General features: G+C 39.1%; 3 protein-coding genes across 3 annotated transcripts in view; 2 read left to right on the top strand and 1 right to left on the bottom strand.

Annotated features, from left to right (window-relative positions):
- The first annotated feature begins 274 nt into the window (after window positions 1-274).
- Window positions 275-8,874, top strand: aebp2 (AE binding protein 2). Its single transcript, XM_069671315.1, has 8 exons — window positions 275-866; window positions 4,341-4,572; window positions 5,279-5,386; window positions 5,599-5,785; window positions 5,889-6,013; window positions 6,115-6,182; window positions 6,353-6,466; window positions 8,436-8,874. The coding sequence occupies exons 1-8, from the start codon at window positions 343-345 to the stop codon at window positions 8,446-8,448; spliced, it is 1,371 nt and encodes a 456-aa protein (XP_069527416.1). The 5' UTR covers window positions 275-342; the 3' UTR covers window positions 8,449-8,874.
- A 1,010-nt stretch (window positions 8,875-9,884) lies between these two features.
- ndufa5 (NADH:ubiquinone oxidoreductase subunit A5) lies at window positions 9,885-13,728 on the top strand. Its single transcript, XM_069671405.1, has 5 exons — window positions 9,885-9,943; window positions 11,715-11,759; window positions 11,897-12,013; window positions 12,955-13,020; window positions 13,527-13,728. Exons 1-5 carry the CDS (start codon window positions 9,923-9,925, stop codon window positions 13,626-13,628), a joined length of 351 nt encoding a protein of 116 aa, XP_069527506.1. The 5' UTR covers window positions 9,885-9,922; the 3' UTR covers window positions 13,629-13,728.
- A 4,356-nt stretch (window positions 13,729-18,084) lies between these two features.
- The window catches only part of cog5 (component of oligomeric golgi complex 5), a 68,817-nt gene continuing 67,677 nt past the window's right edge, over window positions 18,085-19,224 (bottom strand). Inside the window, exon 22 of the mRNA XM_069670955.1 lies at window positions 18,085-18,698. Coding sequence (XP_069527056.1) covers window positions 18,569-18,698 — 130 coding nt within the window. The 3' untranslated portion in view covers window positions 18,085-18,568. The remainder of the gene's footprint in view (window positions 18,699-19,224) is intronic.

Below are 19,224 nucleotides of genomic sequence, written 5' to 3'. Positions count from 1 at the left end.
TAACCCTTATCGTTAGTGCTAGTTCTGAGGGAAAACAAATCAACATTTGAACTTTATTCTCAAAATGAAAAAAAAATAAAATTCTTGTGCTTGGCCCTCATGCTCTTCCGTATTATCTTCTGAAGCCATGTTAGAATTACAGTTATTGCTGATTCGGCTTTGAGTATGAAGTGAGACATCTTATCAAATAGGCGTGCTCTGTGCATGCGGAGCCCCGACGTCATGCAAACCCCCTGCTGTGTTTTACGCTTGAAGCGGAGAGTGTGAGTGGAGGAAGAAGGGCAGCCTGGGGCAACTTTTCGAGTGGAACATCAGAAAAATAGCTTCTCGTGCTGCTCGAAAATGCCTCAAATTACCAGCGAAGGGGCCGAACAAGATTCACACCCGACGTCGGATCAAAACGACACCGGTGAAACGGCAGAAACCGGCAAGGAGGGACAGGCCGTGCCGGACCCCAAACGGGAACCGGGCGACAACAACGAGAACAGAGCAGGAATGGACGTGAACAGTGGCCGTGGTGCGGCGGAGCACGGTGTGGACAGCCCTTCTCCTGGTCCCGACGCCGACAAAGAAACAACGTTAGCGACTGAAAAAACAGACAAAGATGTGGAGGAACCCGGCTGTGAACTCTCTGAACCGGGTAAAAGTCCCGTACAGGGGAGTTTGGCGAGTAGCACTGATTCCGCACAAGAGGGCTCCCGGGTGCTGAAACAAGAACAAAGAGAGGGGGAGAGCGTGTCCTCCTCACCGCCTGCAGACCGCACAAAGACCGCGGAGAAAGCCGAGCACGGCACCAAGAGACGGGCCAGCGTGGAGCTGACCTCGTCGGATGGAGAGCCGCTCAGCCGGATGGATTCTGAGGACAGGTCTGTTTCATTAGAGAGCAGTGTGAGGAGAAGAGAGAGGCCTTACGCTGGGTTCTAGAAGAGGTGGTGAAAGGTCACAACACGATGCCAAGTTCACTGCGTCTAAGTGTTACAAGGTTGTAACAGTTTGTGTACAGGTTACATTGTATCCCACAATGTGACCTGTATTGATTCGAGTCACACGAACGTTAGCTGAATGATGCAGTAACGTTCAATTCGAACGTCCCAACAGTTATTGGGGAAAGTTTTTTAACGTCTCTGGAACGTTCGACTTTGATTAAAATATTTGAAATTACGCCTGTTAGGGTTTGTATACGTTCTCGCAACATTAGGGAAGTGAACCAGAGTGTTTCGTGTTGGTTCTTGGCAGCACGAATGTGACTTCTATAACATTCTGGCTCATACAACAATAGCACATGGCACATTCATCAGCTCGCAAACAAACGTCCTTGTGGTCTAACATGATGCTGTGTATGATTGTGCAGGAAATGTTCATCTTAAATCCTAAACTCATCTGTTTTTCAGTTTAATCAATTACCATAACTACCCTTTAAAGAACGAATCCGTTTTCTCACACGTTTGGTTACTATACCCTAGTTAAAAAGTCCTTTTTAAAATTGTAATAATTTCCAGTTAGTCCTTTAAGAAAAGGGTTCATTCTTTAAGGATTATTAAAGTCCTTTTGGAAATGTGTTTCTTTCCTCATTGATTAAAATGAAATTGATTTACTGTTTTCTAAAAGCCGTTTGAGACGTTTATCATATTAATAAGAAAACAATGGTTCTTACAGTACCTATGTTTTCTGTTGCATCATCATGATTTCTAAATGTGTTTAAAAGAGTTTGAGTAGATTGAGAAGAATGGCTGTTGGATGTCTTATTTTACATTCTGACATGACTAAGTAGTTGCTTTTATTGTTGTTGTTTTTTTACGTTTTGCTCTATTAGTTCCAAAATTAAGCTTAATTTCTAAAAGGAAATTCCTTTTGAAACCTTACAGGACTGATATCCTACCCCGGCCTTATATTTATTAGTAGGAAAATATCATGTTATAAATATTTTGACCGGTGTCACCATTGGGATCTGATTCATGGTCACTGGGATTAATCCTTTTAGCATCACAATTTTTATTTGCACCGACAAAAATGAAATCTTGAAATCCCAGCGACCTGTTTGTCTGGATGCAGACTGACTGGCTGTTGATTATTTCTGCTGTTTGATGTATAGGCTGTTCTTTCCCCCGCCCTCTTTTTTCTGCCCCTCATTCTGAACTTTCTCGATTCATTAGAAAGTGAACTTTCCCCTCTGGGCTTCTGTGACAGATTGAAACTGTGTGAATCATTCAGAGTAGTTGTGAAACTGTGTTACATCCTGAACCTTTGCCAGAACTTGTCTCCCCACACTCGGTGCATCAGTCATGCCAACAAGGTGGGAAATTACTAAAAGCTGCACCTTTCACACCTACACTGCTGCTCGCTGGCACAGAATGAGTAACATTTCAGTGTTTGTACGGCTGCTTCGTGTGACTGGAAGCTCCGCTGCTCATTGGCTCGTTCCCACTACTCGTCTGTGGGCAAACATTACGAAAAACATGAATCAGTTTTATCTCATTTGAGATGTGATCATACTGAGAAGTAGGCTGCCACCTACTTAAAGCTTTTACTGTGAAAAGAACAGAGAGGCAGATTAACCTGTGACTAAAGAGGAGACAGATCGTCTAAAGCACAGTTATCTCTGCCTCTTGACTTCTGCAGGTTTTTTCATTTAACGCACATTTTTTTTTTCATCATTCGTGTTAAATAAACGGCGGTGAGGAACAAAATGACTGCACTAACTTTGTTTGTCAAAGTAGAAGAGGGCTGCTGTGAAGTGAACATTTGCAATTAATTGTTCTGTGTGTAGAATTGTTGTTCAGTCGAGTACAACAACACATTTTGTCATCTTATTGTCAAAGGTCGTAGGTTAGAGGAAACATGAATAGTAATTAAAGCAGCGCTGAACGGGCCCTCCGTCCCCCAGGGCGCTGCACGTTACATTTAATTGCTTAAGACCATTATTAATCAAATGTTTATGAGTAAAATTAATGCTGTGTAAAAGGAACACACCTATTTCAAATGGTCATAAACACAATATATTGTAGAGCAAACCTCAGGAAGCAGAGTTTTTATCGGCTGGTGGAATCATGCACAGCAGTGTCCACTCCGGCTGCCTCATCAGACCTTCACGTGTTATTTTAGGCCCTAATGAGAGATTATAATCCCCTGCCTGCTTTGTGCACACCTGCCAACTTCTGTACTTGTGGTAATCCTGCTGTTGAGGCAGCTGGAAGACTTCACTGTAACTTTTGTTCAACACACAGCAGAGCGGCAGCTGGAAGCCTGTGTGTGTGTTTCAGGGGTGTCAGACCTCTAGGAGGACGTGTAAGCAGGGCCCCCATTGAGAGCCAGTATGGCCAGTGATCAGAGCAGATGGTCTCACACACTCACACACACACACACACAGGCTGCAGCTCTGTGCAGCTTTTAGATGACGTGTTTTGCATTATTGTAGAATATTTTAAGATTCAAATTTAAGAGTTTTTAAATAGATGTCTAACCGCCTGCTGCCTGCTCGTCACCCTCCTGAGAGGACAATTCAGTAGTAGAAACAGTGTTTGTATTTATGGAGCTGAAACGTACGGAGACACCTGCACTGTGCCCACTGCATCCACTGTTCTTCTGAGTCTGTAACTTGACTTTCTCTTCCTTACAGTCGCTCAGTACGTTGTGTTTGTCTTCTTTTCTGCTGTCGTACTCCAGAGGCCAATACTACCAGACAGGATGGTCAGTTAGCGAGGTCACGACGGTTAATTCAGGGTTCACGTGACTATAATGGTTCTTACTGCTTCTTACTTCACCTGTGCACAATCAGGTGTGTTGAGGTGTGTCTCGATCCTGCAGCAGGAGAAGGGAGGGCGAGAGCGTTCAGAGACTAAACGCTTCGGCCTACCCTGATGATCCTTCATTTGGGAGTTCTTAATCACTGATATTATCCTACAACAGAGACTGATTTAAACACTTGTACGTACTGTACTTATATAAGACATGGGGAAAAAGCCTGCTTCCTGCTTAGTAATTATGTTTTCATATTAATTTTAATTTACCTCATAAGTCCTGGTGCCACAGCTTGGGCTGCAGCTGAAAGAATAAGTCTCCATCTGTCATACAAGCCATCAGAATTCATCACAGCAACACATTTATTTAAGGGAATACACAATTATATTTATACTCACACCTACTTGTGCGCTAATGATGGTGATATTATCAGCTTACACACCAAAACACAGAGTCCTTGTATGTGTCTAAAAAGCGACCGCTCAGCGTGCTAACTTTTGTTCAGGTTATTGAAACCAGATAAATTTATCTAGTTTGTTTTTGTGTATTTGATCCTGTCAAGATGTTTCTAATGTCTCCTCTCTGCCGTGTGTGTTCTGCAGCATCAGCAGCACCCTCATGGACATGGAGAGCACGGCCTCCAGCGGTCGCTCCACCCCGGCCATGCTGAACGGGCACAGCGGGGGTTCTGTAGCGGGGAGCGGTTCTGCGCCGGCGGGGGGCAAGTCTCTGAGCTACACGTGCTGCTGGGATCACTGCCAGCTGCTGTTCCCCAGCAGCCCCGACCTGGCCGAACACATCAGGGCCACACATGTGGACGGACAGAGAGGAGGGGTACGTGTCTCACTGTCCGGGGACTCTGTGTGCGATCATTGGAGATATGACTGTTATTTCATAGGTTGAGGCTGCCATATAAAGTCCAGAGGCATCAAATATCTGCAGGTGTTGGGGAACATTATCTAAACCAACCACAGAATGCAGACTGTAACAGGAATAAGTGGACAGATGCTGCGCTGACATCTGATCTGATGGATGTGATAAATGAAGGCTGGCTGCTCTCAGTTGGAGGGGAATTCCTTTTTTAAAACCTGGGCCCTCATTTTACATATTTTGGGTGCAGTCTGCAGCTGTGAAACAAGCTTTAATAACCGTAACTTAATCCTGCTCCTGATCAAAGTGCACCCACTAAAAGTTCTTGTTGTTTCCACTGACAGGCTCAGATTGTTCTTCTAAGTGTGTGACAACATGACAGAAAGGATCCCTACAGAGATAGACCTTTTTGTTACAGAGGAAGATGATTTTTCACACGTTAAACATTCTTCGACAAAATTGTGCTTTTATCTCAGAGGACAGGAGTTGCTCTGCTCTCTTTACACGACATGAAGAACTGACTCCCCCTCTCGCTTCCTGGATAGAAGGACTGCTAAGCCTTAAAATCCTTTTCCACAACCAGCTGTTGGAAATGAGGATCTTCTTCTTATTTTATCACAGTAATCAGTGTGTCCTTGTGTGTGTGTGTGTGTGTGTGTTCTCCACACAGGTGTTTGTGTGTCTGTGGAAGGGCTGCAAGGTGTACAACACACCGTCCACCAGTCAGAGCTGGCTGCAGAGACACATGATGACACACAGCGGGGACAAGCCGTTCAAGGTGACACACACACACGCTCATGTCGTGTTTTACTCCTGTTTTCTACATATTCATTGTTCTTATGCATTCCTTCATCCTCACTTCGATGTCCTTGATAGTGTGGTTTTAGCCTGCAATATTTGGACTTGAACGACATATACCTGCTCCTTGTGCTCCATAAGTCAGCCTGAAATCACCCTCTGACTCTGTATGACTCCTGTGTGCTCCTTCAGTGTGTGGTGGGGGGCTGCAACGCCACGTTTGCCTCTCAGGGGGGGCTCGCCCGTCACGTCCCCACTCACTTCAGCTCCCAGAGTTCATCCAAACTGTCCAATCAGGGCAAAATGAAGGAGGAGTCTCCGTCCAAGGCCGGCCTCAACAAGAGGAGGAAACTCAAGAACAAACACAAACGCTCCCTACGTACGTTACACACAAACACACACACACCTTTGCATCCACACACACACACACACATTTATTGTACTTTTTTGTAGAGCTAATAAAATAAAACTTTTTATTTTAGCTCGACCTCACGACTTCTTCGACGCTCAGACGATGGATGCCATCCGCCATCGAGCAATCTGCCTCAACCTGGCAACACACATCGAGAGCCTGGGCAACGGACACAGCGTGGTCTTCCACAGCACGGTGGGCGCACACGCTGAAACATACACACACCGTAGCGAGTGCAGGAACTCGTTCGTCATTGTGAGCAGCAGAACGTTATCTGTGTGTTTGTGTGTGTTCAGGTAATAGCGAGGAGGAAAGAGGACTCTGGGAAAGTGAAGGTCTTGTTGCACTGGACACCTGAAGACATGTAAGTCCCCCTCCTCTCTCTCCTCCTCTTCTTAATCTGCTTCCCTCTTGCACAGCGCAGATCTGGTACTGGTTAAACTTTTGTAAAGAGTGTGTGACATGTTGGGACCAGTAAAGCAAGTGTGAGCCTTTGATCCTGGTAGTTTAAATGTTTTCTTCTGTGTGTGTCAGACTGCCCGATGTTTGGGTGAACGAGAGCGACAGACTGCAGCAGAAGACCCAGGTGGTTCACCTGTCCAAGCTGCCCACAGACACAGCGGTGCTCCTGGACCCCAACATCTACAGGTGTGTGTGTGTGAGACTGTGTGTATGCAAATGTTTAAATGTTGGTAGAGATGGGAGATTGAAGCCGTATGAAGCTTTGGATCTTTCTTTCTATTTGTGGAAAAGAGTTGAAGCTTCAGGGCTTCAATCTCAGAAAACACAGCGCCATCTGGTGGATGTAAAACGTATAGCAGCCACTAATTGCAGTCAGTAACAACACCATGGCCCGTATTCATAAAGTTTCCGAGTACAAAGAGTTCCTCGTGACGAAATTCTAAGAGCATTCTTAGACTTGTAACGTTCTCTAAGAATTTCCCCTGAAAGTTAGACTAGATCCTGGTAAAGATAAAAGTTATTCACAAAGCATCTCAGCCCTTAAGAGAGCTGCTAAGGTGAGACACTGTTCGGAGTCGTGAGGAGGACTTTTGAGAGGCTTGAGAGTTTCTTAAGCAGAGGAGAAAATGGCGGAAGGACGGTGAGATAGGAGAAATGTTCTGCAAACACTGAATAACAGGGAGCTAATTAAACAACAGCCTACAGAGTGGATCGTGCAGGGATCATGTTTGTGGTAGATCTCTTTAGAGATGCGATCCTCGCGACCATGGCAACAGCGCAATATTGCCGGAAATGAAAGTGATCACAACACTGAGATATTTGGCAACTGGAAAAATGTGCAGCAGTAATGACTTTTGTCGGTTGCAACCGTCAATAGGAATAGGCATGGGTATTAGACGCACATCCGCATTATTGCGTGGGCATATTGTAATTCTGCCTTTACGTGAACTTTGACAGCAGTTATAAGTAAGAGGTAAACTATCTCACCTGTGCGTGCAGACTCCCGTTTGGGTGCTCCAATCTCCCCTCTTGCTTTAGACTTTAACACGTAGCCAACCACAGCTTTTCGCACTCCTCACTAGTGCGCACAACCAGAGGGAGATGCATTTATCTGCTGCGCTGTTTTCCCATACCTTCCTCTGGTGTGAGCTGTAAAACTGGGGCCGAATTTATGTCTTAAAAGGGTTTTTCATTCATCAACTATTTGAGATAAAAGTAAACCCTGTCCCTCCGTCCAGCTGGGTTTTCTGCTTCTTCTTGTTAAACGCCGCAGCTTCTTATAAGCTTTCTATAGGCTGGCCAGCTTTCACAGACACTGAGGAAAGCTCAGCCATTTTCCCTCTTTAATATTGATTAAGTACTAAAATTACTATAAATATAAATTACTCAAATCAATATAACTATCAGCATGTGAAGATGAGAATGTGTTTTTAACATGTGTGGCTGTTCATTACATAAAACAGTGTTCAGATCTACACAATGTCTGAGTAAATTAGGCCGATAGATTTCACTGTCCTCTGCCCATCATCACTGAGAGATCAGCCAATCACAGCGTCTGAAAGATTGTGTCATACCTAGCAACAGGGGCGACCCCGCCTCCTCACTAAGATAAAAGCTTCTGTCCCTTCCTGCTCAGAGTTGCTCAGAGAGTGTTCCTAAATCACTCCTAAGCTCGGACTTTGCTTTGTGTTGTCAGAATGTTTGTGAATACGGGACCAGATCTCTCATCAACATTTTTATGTGAGCAATGACAGTGAAACAAGCGTTTTAAGTAATACAATTATCTGTAATATTTTGTTCAAATATTCTGCTTAAAATATAGATATAATAACTTGCAGCAAAATAACCTTCAGTTGTTAAAACAGCCTGAAAAATCCTTCTAAATATGAAACGCATATTCCTATTCGATGTAGCTGATTGTCTGTGGCTGTTTCTACACTTCATGGTTGACATTTACAGGACGTTTCATCGTCACAATGTGATGTGTTAGACACTGTTGCTAATAAAAGCTCATTTGATACAAGCTCCAAACTATCAAAACAGTGCACCTAACATGAGCAAAATGAGCTTCACAGCTTTGGGATCATCCGCCCATCACTGCATGTTGGTAAAAACACGTGAAGAAAATATCTGAACCTCTTGCTTTCTCCCACAGGATGTTCTTCTAACCTTCTCCAGAGGAACTCCACCGTCACTTCCTGCTAATCTAATGTAGAGGAGGTGGATCCACGTTCCTCTCCTCCCTCTCCCAGAGGATGCTGGGAGTTTAGAGGCTTATTTGTGGAGGCTGTGTTCGGCCTCCCGTGCCGTCTCCTTTAGGTGCTGAGTTTACTGAGGACGTGTTGCTCGTTTTAGGAAACACAACTAGACTGAAAACTAACTGACAGACTGTAGACAGTTAGACATGTGTAGAGAGAAGCTGTCTTTGTAAATATTGAGATTTGTAATATATTTTTATACTTTGATATTTTTTACTGTACTGTAGATAGATGTCTTTTTTCAGCCAAACATTTTTAAATAGATGTTTTAAAAACTGATGATATTGATCATGTGCATATAGCTGGCATTGCTCTGGTTTGATGTCATTAAACTTTTCCAACCTCCTCCCGGTCTCAAGTTTTTATCTTCCTGCTGGAGGGTTTATTACAGCAACAATCAGCTGTGTAACTGTTTAAACGGGACAATTGTAAACACCAACAACACACGTGAACTCACTTCCATAGCAAACATACTGTGGCCATCGGCAATGTGCAAACAAATGGTTTGACCAAATCATGTGCCACTGAGTAACATGGTTGTTCAGAATGGTTGCTTGTGTTTATAGGCTATATATTAGGCCAGCAGACGGTAGACAAAGCATGACTACGTTTTTTTTTCTCCTAAGGTTTGGAAATGCTGTGCAAAATCAACTTAAAATCTTTATTCTAGACAACGAAACCTTTAGGATTTTTTAATGAATCCATAAATCTTCCGTATCTGCCAAATGTTTACTTTTAGGCACAGCCTAAAGTATGATATTGCAAAGATAATTTTACCATAACATAATTATTTTTCCTCTTCATTTTATGCATGTCTAAATCATGTCTGCATATGAAAATGATATACGTACAATAAATCACAGGTCGTATCGGATATAATTTATTTAATCATTTTTTGTCTCACTGTCCCCTAAAAATGTTTTGCCTGACAAAAACAAATAACTTATTTGAAATCCTAGCTATACCCATTAAAATGTAATTAGTTTGAAATATTTTCTTTGTTATATTTTTAATATTTTAGTTACAAGTTTAAAACGGTAGAATATGTATTTATTTCTGTGCAAACATCTACGTTTTGGGCTGATTTAATATATAGCATTAAATCTGAAAGGAAGCATTTGATCCAGTAACAGACACAATTTAGACCCATAAAATTACATTCTGAAAAAAATTACTACCCAAAGTTACAACAATTAAATTTTCAATTATCTCACATTTAAAAAATGGGCTATGAAAATCTACCGAACATAACTATTTACGCTAAACACATTTTATGTATTGTAAAAAAAATAATAATAATCTGCCGGAAGCCGTTGATACAAATACTGACGTTATATTTAGTGGCCGGAAGTCACAGTCGGGAGTTCTGTGTTCGCAAAGGAGAATGGCTGGGCTGCTAAAAAAGGTACGTGTAGAGGTCATGTTTTTGTTTCAGTCGAATAACTAAGCTCTTAAAGAAAATAGCACACACTTTGTTAAAATTGTTTAGGCTTCTGTCTGAGTGTTTCTTTGCGTGGTTTGCTGATAGCGCACAGGTACAGTTTGCAGTTTGAACGAGACGCCACTATGCGTTTGCTTGTTAGCTAATAGCTGTTTTGCTAGCTCAGCTAAGCTAGGTTGGTTTGATCTGAGTTTGTGGTAAATACGTTCCTTTACCAGTCTGTACATTTCTACATTTTCTTACGAACGTACCCGAATAAACCTTAATTCATCAAAATATGTTCTCATTCTGTTTTAAACAAAATCCTTTTAAAGCTAGCTAAAAGCTAGCCCCGGTTTCTACAGATCATGTAACGCTGTTAGCATACATTCTGCTTTGTGGAGGTATAGACTTTATACCAGTTCATCACCATTAAGTGGATATAATGCTGATTCACCATCATGGTTAAAGACTTTTTGGGTTCTGAAAATGGCATTGTTGTGTTGTTGTCAACAACTGTTAGTCAGAGCTCCGCAGTTCAGCTGAACATGCAAAATTAGTCTGCTTACAAGTCGACATGTGTGGAGAATAGGTTTTAAAATATATAGAAATGTGAATACGCAATACAATATTTATTTCAAGGAATATTTAGTGGAAATCAGAGCTGCTTGTAAACGAACTGACGATATTCCCATAACTTGGGATTATTTGTTTTCCTTTTAAGTTTGTTCCAAAACAGGCAGTTCTGCTCAATCAACTTAAATCAACTTATTATAAATACAAATATTTTGTCTTCTTTTTTTTAGGAATGTAACGTCAAAATTCTTTGATTTCAACTTCTTCTGGTTTCTTTCTCTTCTATGTCAGTGAATTGAATAGAATTTGGGGTCATTTTGGTCTTTACCAAACACTGATCAAAACATTTTCAACTTCTTTTGCACAAGGTTAATCAAACTTTCCCCTTACACTTTTGTAGTTTTATAGTTGGAAAATTGTCTATTAATGATCATACCCTCAAATCTGTGTGATTTTAGCAAGCTTTAATGTAATGTCGTTCTTCAGCCTGGGCAGCAGAGGTCTTTGAAAATGTTATATTTTCACCCCAAAAATAGAGTCTCACTCACTTTAGCTATCAATCTATTTTTATTTATAAAGCTCTAAATCACAGAGAAAGTCATCTCATAATTCTTTACATATAGAGCAGGTCTCGACAATACTCTATAAGATTGCACGCTCATTATTTTGAAGTCTGTAATAACTGAATGATACTATTATAGTGGGAAAAGCACATGTATAACAAATTGCATTATTGATGGTTAATTTGAATCTTGATTATTCTAATGGGCAATTTACCAGGACTGTGCACTTCAGCACTGACAAAGCTGATCTGACTGCAGCCTGTAATTGTGTTATTGATTACACTTTGGCTTGGCTACACAATCTTTTTTTATTTAGGCTCATATAGAAGACAAGACACACACATTCTCTGTAGGTAGCATACATATAAAATTAAAAGGACTACGACGAACATAAGAGGTGTAAAGGTTCCACTGCAGATACAGACAGATCTGTTCAGCTACACATTTATTGGTTGTCTGACGCACTCAGGCAGTGCACTGTTAATGTAGCTGACTGACTGTTTTGAAGGTTATATGAGGAATTTAAATAACCGGTGTTGTAAGAAGGAAATCTGAGGTTGTTGATCGAAAGAATTGACTCAGAGTTAACGAGTGTCTCTCCCAATCTTCTCTTCCAGACGACGGGCCTGGTCGGCCTGGCAGTGTCCCAGAACCCACATGAGGTGAGCAGCAGTTGGTGAACACAACACACAGCACCGGTTGTCTGGCGACACACAATAAGGAGCACTATTGTCATACTAAAGGTGTCAGTTTTTTTCAAACTTTGTTCAAGCTTCTGACCTCTCTGTTCTTCTCTCAGCGTCTGAGGATTCTGTACTCAAAGATCCTGGCATCCGTGCAGACCATGCCACAGGACGCAGCCTACAGGAAGTACACCGAGCAGCTGGTCAACGAGAAGTTCAGCCATGTCCAAACGGTAAAGCAGCTTTCATTCAAACTATATGGAATGAGAGTTGGAATAAATTGGTAGAAAATGTGAGAATATTGAACGACATCTTCGGAATCCACAATCTTTAGTTTGTTCCCTGTCATCAAAGCATAGGGTCAGTGTGGACGGGGTGTTACTGTAGTGATGTTTCCCCAATGAGCAGTAACTGCCTGGTCTGTGAGATTCACAGCTTGTAGTCTTCCATATTGGAACAGTGGTTTAATTGGTTCATCAGTTGAACAGTGTTTAAAAAAGTTACCAGTACATCTTTGGCTCGTACTCGTTTATCTTCATTAGGTAGGATTTCTGGTACTAGATTGTGTGCTGACTCACAGATAGGCCCAATCTCCACATGTAGAGACTTTGCACTGAGGCAGGTGATGTGGACTTTTCAAAGCCTAAATGCATCCTTTCTTTGAATCCATATATCTGCAGAGTTTCCTGTGGTCTTGTACAGAGTACATATTGAAATGTCTTAAAAGTTATTTGTCTTTGTCCCACAAAATGTACACAAACCAAGCATGTATCCTGCCTGTTACTTGTATATTTTTGTATCAGGTATGTTCAATTAAGTCCTGCTTCTGTGTACCCTACAGGCCCTTAATGTGATCAGACTTTAATTGGATTCTCAAGTTTCATTCAAATGTAGATTTTTTTTTTCTTCAAATTAGCAAAGTTATTCTACTGATGGATGACCATGTCTCTATTGGTCTCAGAATGACTTTGTGTTTCCAGTGATGTAATTGGTCAGCAGTTGGTATGGTTTGATCCAATCCGCTGCAGTTATTCTGCTCGACAGCAGTTTAACGGTGCAGCAAAGTTTTCCATTGTGTTGCACCACAGTTTGAAGTTATCCAAAGTGCAGGCTAACTCCACATGCTGAATAAAGTGTGTGTTTGAGGTGCTGATGTGTGTGTATCTCTTCACAGGAGCCTGATGTGGAGAAGCTGGAGAAGAAGATAAACGGTGGGCAGATTGAAGAAGTCATTTTCCAGGTGGGTTCACCTTTTCACATGGTGTCAGGGATGCATGTTATAACTGTTGGACAAGCACAGTCCTTATTTTGGCATCAAGACTAAATAAAATAAACAAACCAAGTTGTACTTAGTTGGGTTTAGTTTGTTAACTTCAGTAGATAGATTTATAGAATAAGTGCTGCTGAAGGACTTTAGTGGTTGTGTAATGGTTCGTCCTGAGCATGTTACTGCTCATCATCCCGTCCCGTCAAAATCATTTCAATCATGTTTGATTTTGAGTCATTTGACGTATTTCCATTTAATTTCGCAACAACAATACTATGGCTTTTTTATGACTTAATTTAGTATGACGTGTTATACTAGGACTTTTTATGACATGGTATACTATGACGCTATATTATGACTCTTCCTAAAGCTTGGGTCTTCTTTAAGGTCTTTTAAAAGTCACACTATCAGGTTTAGGTTTAGTAAAAGATCCTGGTTATGTCATAACATGTCATTAAATTGTATGTGTCCTGTTGCAGGCGGAGTGTGAGCTGGCTCTGTCCAGGAAGATGTTGGAGTGGAAGCCATGGGAGCCCCTGATCGAGGAGCCTCCTCCCAACCAGTGGAAATGGCCCATCTGAATACACCCTGTGTATACATACTGTGTGTGTTTGTATTTTTCCAAACCCCTGCTTCTAATGAAGTGCTGTACAAAATAAAAGTCCTGCTAATATTCCCCAATTCATTCTCAAGAGTCATCAATGTACACGTTACAGATTTTTAGGTTTATACACCATTACATGAGTCACATTTTAAACAGCTGTGTCTGGAAAGGCTGAAACCAAACCACTGTACTATTGATTAGGAAAAAGTGCCATCCTTCTTCATTTCAAATATTAAATGAAAAAAAAAACATATTTAACTCAGATGAACAACATGATGTCATAAAACTCTGCAGCAGTGTTTCAGATTCAGCCACCTTTATTCATTTAAAGAGCTGGAAATAAAACTGGAAACAGAGTTTGTAACAATATATAGCTTTGGAAACTAAGGAGATTGAGATAAGAACCAATAATTCTTTTCTTTACCAACTAAATCAAATATCCTTTATTCCCCACAACATTCCCTTCTTTCAGTCTGAATTGTAAACACAGCTGCTGTAGACATGAATAACATTATGTAGTGTGTGTATTGGGCTGATCCTCCTCTTCAGGCTCTGCCCTCCTGTGAGCTGCTGCTGCTGGCTCTCTGTAATAGCTGGAGCATGATGGGATAGATGGGCGCAAACTCTTTCCCCTGCCGGGCCCTCACTGACTGCACATAGGCCTCCAACGCGCCCCTTAAAGAAGAACAGAGGAAACAGTACAGTTACAGCAGACTTTTTATGACATACTATACTATGACTTTTTACAACGTGCTATACTATGACTTTTTTACGACATGCTATACTTAGATTTTTTTTGACATCCTATACCAACACTTTTTTATGACTTTTATGAATTTTATGACATGCTATACTATGACATTTTTATGACTTTTTTTCCAACGTGCAATAGTCGGACTTTTTTTATGACATGCTATACTATGACTTTTTTACAACATGCTATACTATTACATTTTTATGACTTTTTACGACATGCTAGACTATGACATCTTCTTGACTTTTTCATGACTTCCTATACTATGACTTATTTAATTAATTTTATGACATTGCTCTACTATGACTTTTTTTTACGACATCCTATACTATGACTTTTTTACGACATGCTATATTAGGACTTTTTTGAGGACAGTCTTTAACAGTCTTTTTTACGACATCTATGACGTTTCTTTGACATGCTATGACTTTTTTTATGACATGCTATACTATGACTTTTTTTTAGGACATGCTATTCTATGACTTTAATTAATGTTAAGCTATACTATGACTTTTTAAATGATTTTTATGACATGCTATACTATGATATTATTATGACTTTTTGATGACATGAAATGCTAATGCTTTTTTACGACATGCTATACTATGACTTTTTTATAACATCCTATACTATGAAGTTTTTATGACTTATTTATGACATGACATGCTGTGACTTTTTAAATGAATTTCATGACATGCTATACTATGACTTTTTTACGACATAATATAGCATGGTGTAAAAAAGTTACAGTATAGCATGACATTTTTACGACATGCTATCCTATGACTTTTTTACAACATGCTATACTATGACTTTCTTACGACATGTTATATAATGACTTTTTTATGACATGCCATACTATGACGTTTTCATGACTTTTTCACGACATAGTAGACTATCACTTTTTTACGACATGCTATACTATGACTTTTTCAGGACATGCTATACTATGACTTTTTTACGACATGCTATAGTGACTTTTTTACAACATCCTATACTATGACTTTTTTACGACATGCTATACTATGACTGTTTTACAACATTTTATACTATGACTTTTTTACAACATGCTGTGCTGTGATGTTTTCATGACTTTTACACCATGCTATACTATGACTTTTTTACATGCTATACTGTGACTTTTTTACAACATGCTATACTATGACTTTTGTACGACATAATATAGCATGGTGTTAAAAAAGTAACAGTATAGCATGACATTTTTATGACACGCTATACTATGACTCTTTTACAACATACTACACTATGACTTTTTACATGCTATACTATAACGTTTTTGACTTTTTTTGCGACATGCTATACTATTACTTTTTTTTAGGACAGTCTTTAGTATGATGTTTTCATAACTTTTTTAGGACAGTCTTTAGTATGATGTTTTCATGGACAGTCTGTAGTATGATTTTTTCACGACATGCTATACTATGACTTTTTTATGACATGCTATCCTATGACTTTTTGACGAAAGGCTATACTATGACTTTTTTTAGGACTGTCTTTAGTATGATGTTTTCATAACTTTTTTAGGACAGTCTTTAGTATGATGTTTTCATAACTTTTTTACGAAATGCTATACTATGACTTTTTTATGCCTTTTAACAACATGCTATACTATGACTTTTTTACGACATGTTATATGATGACGTTTTCATGACTTTTTCACGACATAGTAGACTATCACTTTTTTACGACATGCTATACTATGACTTTTTTTTAACTTTTTTGTGATATGCTATGCTGTGACTTTTTCACGACATGCTATACTATGACTTTTTTCATGACTGTTTTATGACATCCTATACTCTGACTTTTTTTTACCACATGCCGTACTATGACGTTTTTATGACATGCTATACTATGACTTTTTTAACGAAATGCTATACTATGACGGTTTTATGACTTTTTCACGACATGCTATACTATGCCTTTTTTCATGACTGTTTTACGACATGCTATACTATGACTTTTTTATGACATGCTATACTATGACTTTTTCAGGACATGCTATACTATGACTTTTTCATGACATGCTATACTATAACTTTTTTACGACATGCTATAGTGACTTTTTTACAACATCCTATACTATGACTTTTTTACGACATGCTATACTATGACTTTTTCATGACATGCTATACTATAACTTTTTTACGACATGCTATAGTGACTTTTTTACAACATCCTATACTATGACTTTTTTACGACATGCTATACTATAACTTTTTTACGACATGCTATAGTGACTTTTTTACAACATCCTATACTATGACTTTTTTATGACATGCTATACTATAACTTTTTTACGACATGCTATAGTGACTTTTTTACAACATCCTATACTATGACTTTTTTACGACATGCTATACTATGACTGTTTTACAACATGCTGTGCTGTGATGTTTTCATGACTTTTACACCATGCTATACTATGACTTTTTTACATGCTATACTATAACGTTTTTGACTTTTTTTGCGACATGCTATACTGTTACTTTTTTTTAGGACAGTCTTTGGTATGATGTTTTCATGGACAGTCTGTAGTATGATGTTTTCATGACTTTTTTACGACATGTTATATGATGACGTTTTCATGACTTTTTCACGACATAGTAGACTATCACTTTTTTACGACATGCTATACTATGACTTTTTTTAAACTTTTTTGTGATATGCTATGCTGTGACTTTTTCACGACATGCTATACTGACTTTTTATGACTTTTTTAACAAAATGCTATACTATGACTTTTTTACGACATGCTATAGTGACTTTTTTACAACATCCTATACTATGATTTTTTTTAAACTTTTTTGTGATATGCTATGCTGTGACTTTTTCACGACTATGACGTTTTCATGACTTTTTCACGACATAGTAGACTATGACTTTTTTACGACATGCTATACTATGATTTTTTTCATGACTGTTTTATGACATGCTATACTATGACTTTTTTGTAACTTTTTTGTGATATGCGATGCTGTGACTTTTATAACATGCTATACTATGACTTTTTTAACGAAATGCTATACTATGACTTTTTTATGACTTTTTATGACTGTTTTGTGACATTCTATACTGACTTTTTAATGACATGCTATACTGTGGTTTTTTATGATATGCTATACTATGACGTTTTTATGACTTTTTTAACGAAATGCTATACTACGACTTTTTTATGATATGCTATACTATGACTGTTTTACAACATTCTATACTATTACTTTTTTACGACATGCTGTGCTGTGATGTTTTCATGACTTTTTTTCTGACATGCTATACTATTACTTTTTTTTAGGACTGTCTTTAGTATGATGTTTTCATTAACTAAATTAATTTTATGACATGCTATATTATGACTCTTCCTAAAGCTTAGGTCTTCTTTTAGGTCTTTTAAAAATTACACTATCAGGTTTAGGTTCAGTAAAAGATCCTGGTTATGTCATAACTTGTCATTAAATTTTGTGTGTCCTGTTGCAGGCGGAGTGTGAGCTGGCTCTGTCCAGGAAGATGTTGGAGTGGAAGCCATGATTGAGGAGCCTCCTCCCAACCAGTGGAAATGGCCCATCTGAATACACCCTGTGTATACATACTGTGTGTGTGTGTGTGTGTTTCCAAACCCCTGCTTCTAATGAAGTAGTTTACAAAATAATAGTCCTGCTAATATTTTCCAATTTATTCTCAAGAGTTATCAATGCATATGTTACAGATTTTTAGGTTTATACACCATTACACGAGTCAGTTACATTTTAAACAGCTGTGTCTGGAAAGGCTGAAACCAAACCACTGTACTATTGATTAGGAAAAAGTGCCATCCTTCTTCATTTCAAATATTAAATGAAAAAATTTTTTTTTTAACTCAGATGAACAACATGATGTCATAAAACTCTGCAGCAGTGTTTCAGATTCAGCCACCTTTATTCATTTAAAGAGCTGGAAATAAAACTGGAAACAGAGTTTGTAACAATATATAGCTTTGGAAACTAAGGAGATTGAGATAAGAACCAATAATTCTTTTCATTACCAACTAAATCAAATATCCTTTATTCCCCACAAAATTCCCTTCTTTCAGTCTGAATTGTAAACACAGCTGCTGTAGACATGAATAACATTATGTAGTGTGTGTATTGGGCTGATCCTCCTCTTCAGGCTCTGCCCTCCTGTGAGCTGCTGCTGCTGGCTCTCTGTAATAGCTGGAGCATGATGGGATAGATGGGCGCAAACTCTTTCCCCTGCCGGGCCCTCACTGACTGCACATAGGCCTCCAACGCGCCCCTTAAAGAAGAACAGAGGAGACAGTACAGTTTCACCACATGATAATATGTACAGGTTGGTGCTCCTTGAAAGAACTTCAAATTTACCATAAAGTGAGCAACCAGTTCAAAGGTTCAGAGGAATTTATTAATTACAAGTTACTGTACATACGTGTGTGTTTCTGAGACTAGATGCTACATTGTGACTTTTTTACGAAATGTTATACGATTACTTTTTATGACGTTTTTACGTATTGCTATACTATGACGTTTTTATGACTTTTTCACGACATTTTATACTATGACTTTTTCACGACATGCTATGCTATGACGTTTTCATGACTTTTTTCATGACTGTTTTATGATTATGACATCCTATACTCTGACTTTTTTTTACCACATGCCATACTATGACGTTTTTATGACATGCTATACTATGACTTTTTTAAGGAAATGCTATACTATGACGTTTTTATGACTTTTTCACGACATGCTATTCTGTGACTTTTTACGACATGCTATCCTATGAGGTATTTTTGACTTTTTTT

Source organism: Semicossyphus pulcher, unplaced genomic scaffold (genome assembly GCF_022749685.1).
Source record: "Semicossyphus pulcher isolate SPU_LCO1_2020_fin unplaced genomic scaffold, fSemPul1.0.p SCAF_20, whole genome shotgun sequence".
Classification (NCBI taxonomy): Eukaryota; Metazoa; Chordata; class Actinopteri; order Labriformes; family Labridae; genus Semicossyphus; species Semicossyphus pulcher.
Note: the sequence above shows the minus strand (reverse complement) of the source record. Positions and strands in the feature narration are given on the sequence as shown.

Coding starts and splice junctions, on each gene's coding strand:
- aebp2 (XM_069671315.1), top strand. CDS start 343: ATGCCTCAAATTACCAGCGAAGGGGCCGAACAAGATTCACACCCGACG. Junction 5,387..5,598: donor GCGGGGACAAGCCGTTCAAG/GTGACACACACA, acceptor GTGCTCCTTCAG/TGTGTGGTGGGGGGCTGCAA. Junction 6,183..6,352: donor CACTGGACACCTGAAGACAT/GTAAGTCCCCCT, acceptor TGTGTGTGTCAG/ACTGCCCGATGTTTGGGTGA.
- ndufa5 (XM_069671405.1), top strand. CDS start 9,923: ATGGCTGGGCTGCTAAAAAAG. Junction 9,944..11,714: donor TGGCTGGGCTGCTAAAAAAG/GTACGTGTAGAG, acceptor CTTCTCTTCCAG/ACGACGGGCCTGGTCGGCCT. Junction 11,760..11,896: donor TGTCCCAGAACCCACATGAG/GTGAGCAGCAGT, acceptor TTCTTCTCTCAG/CGTCTGAGGATTCTGTACTC.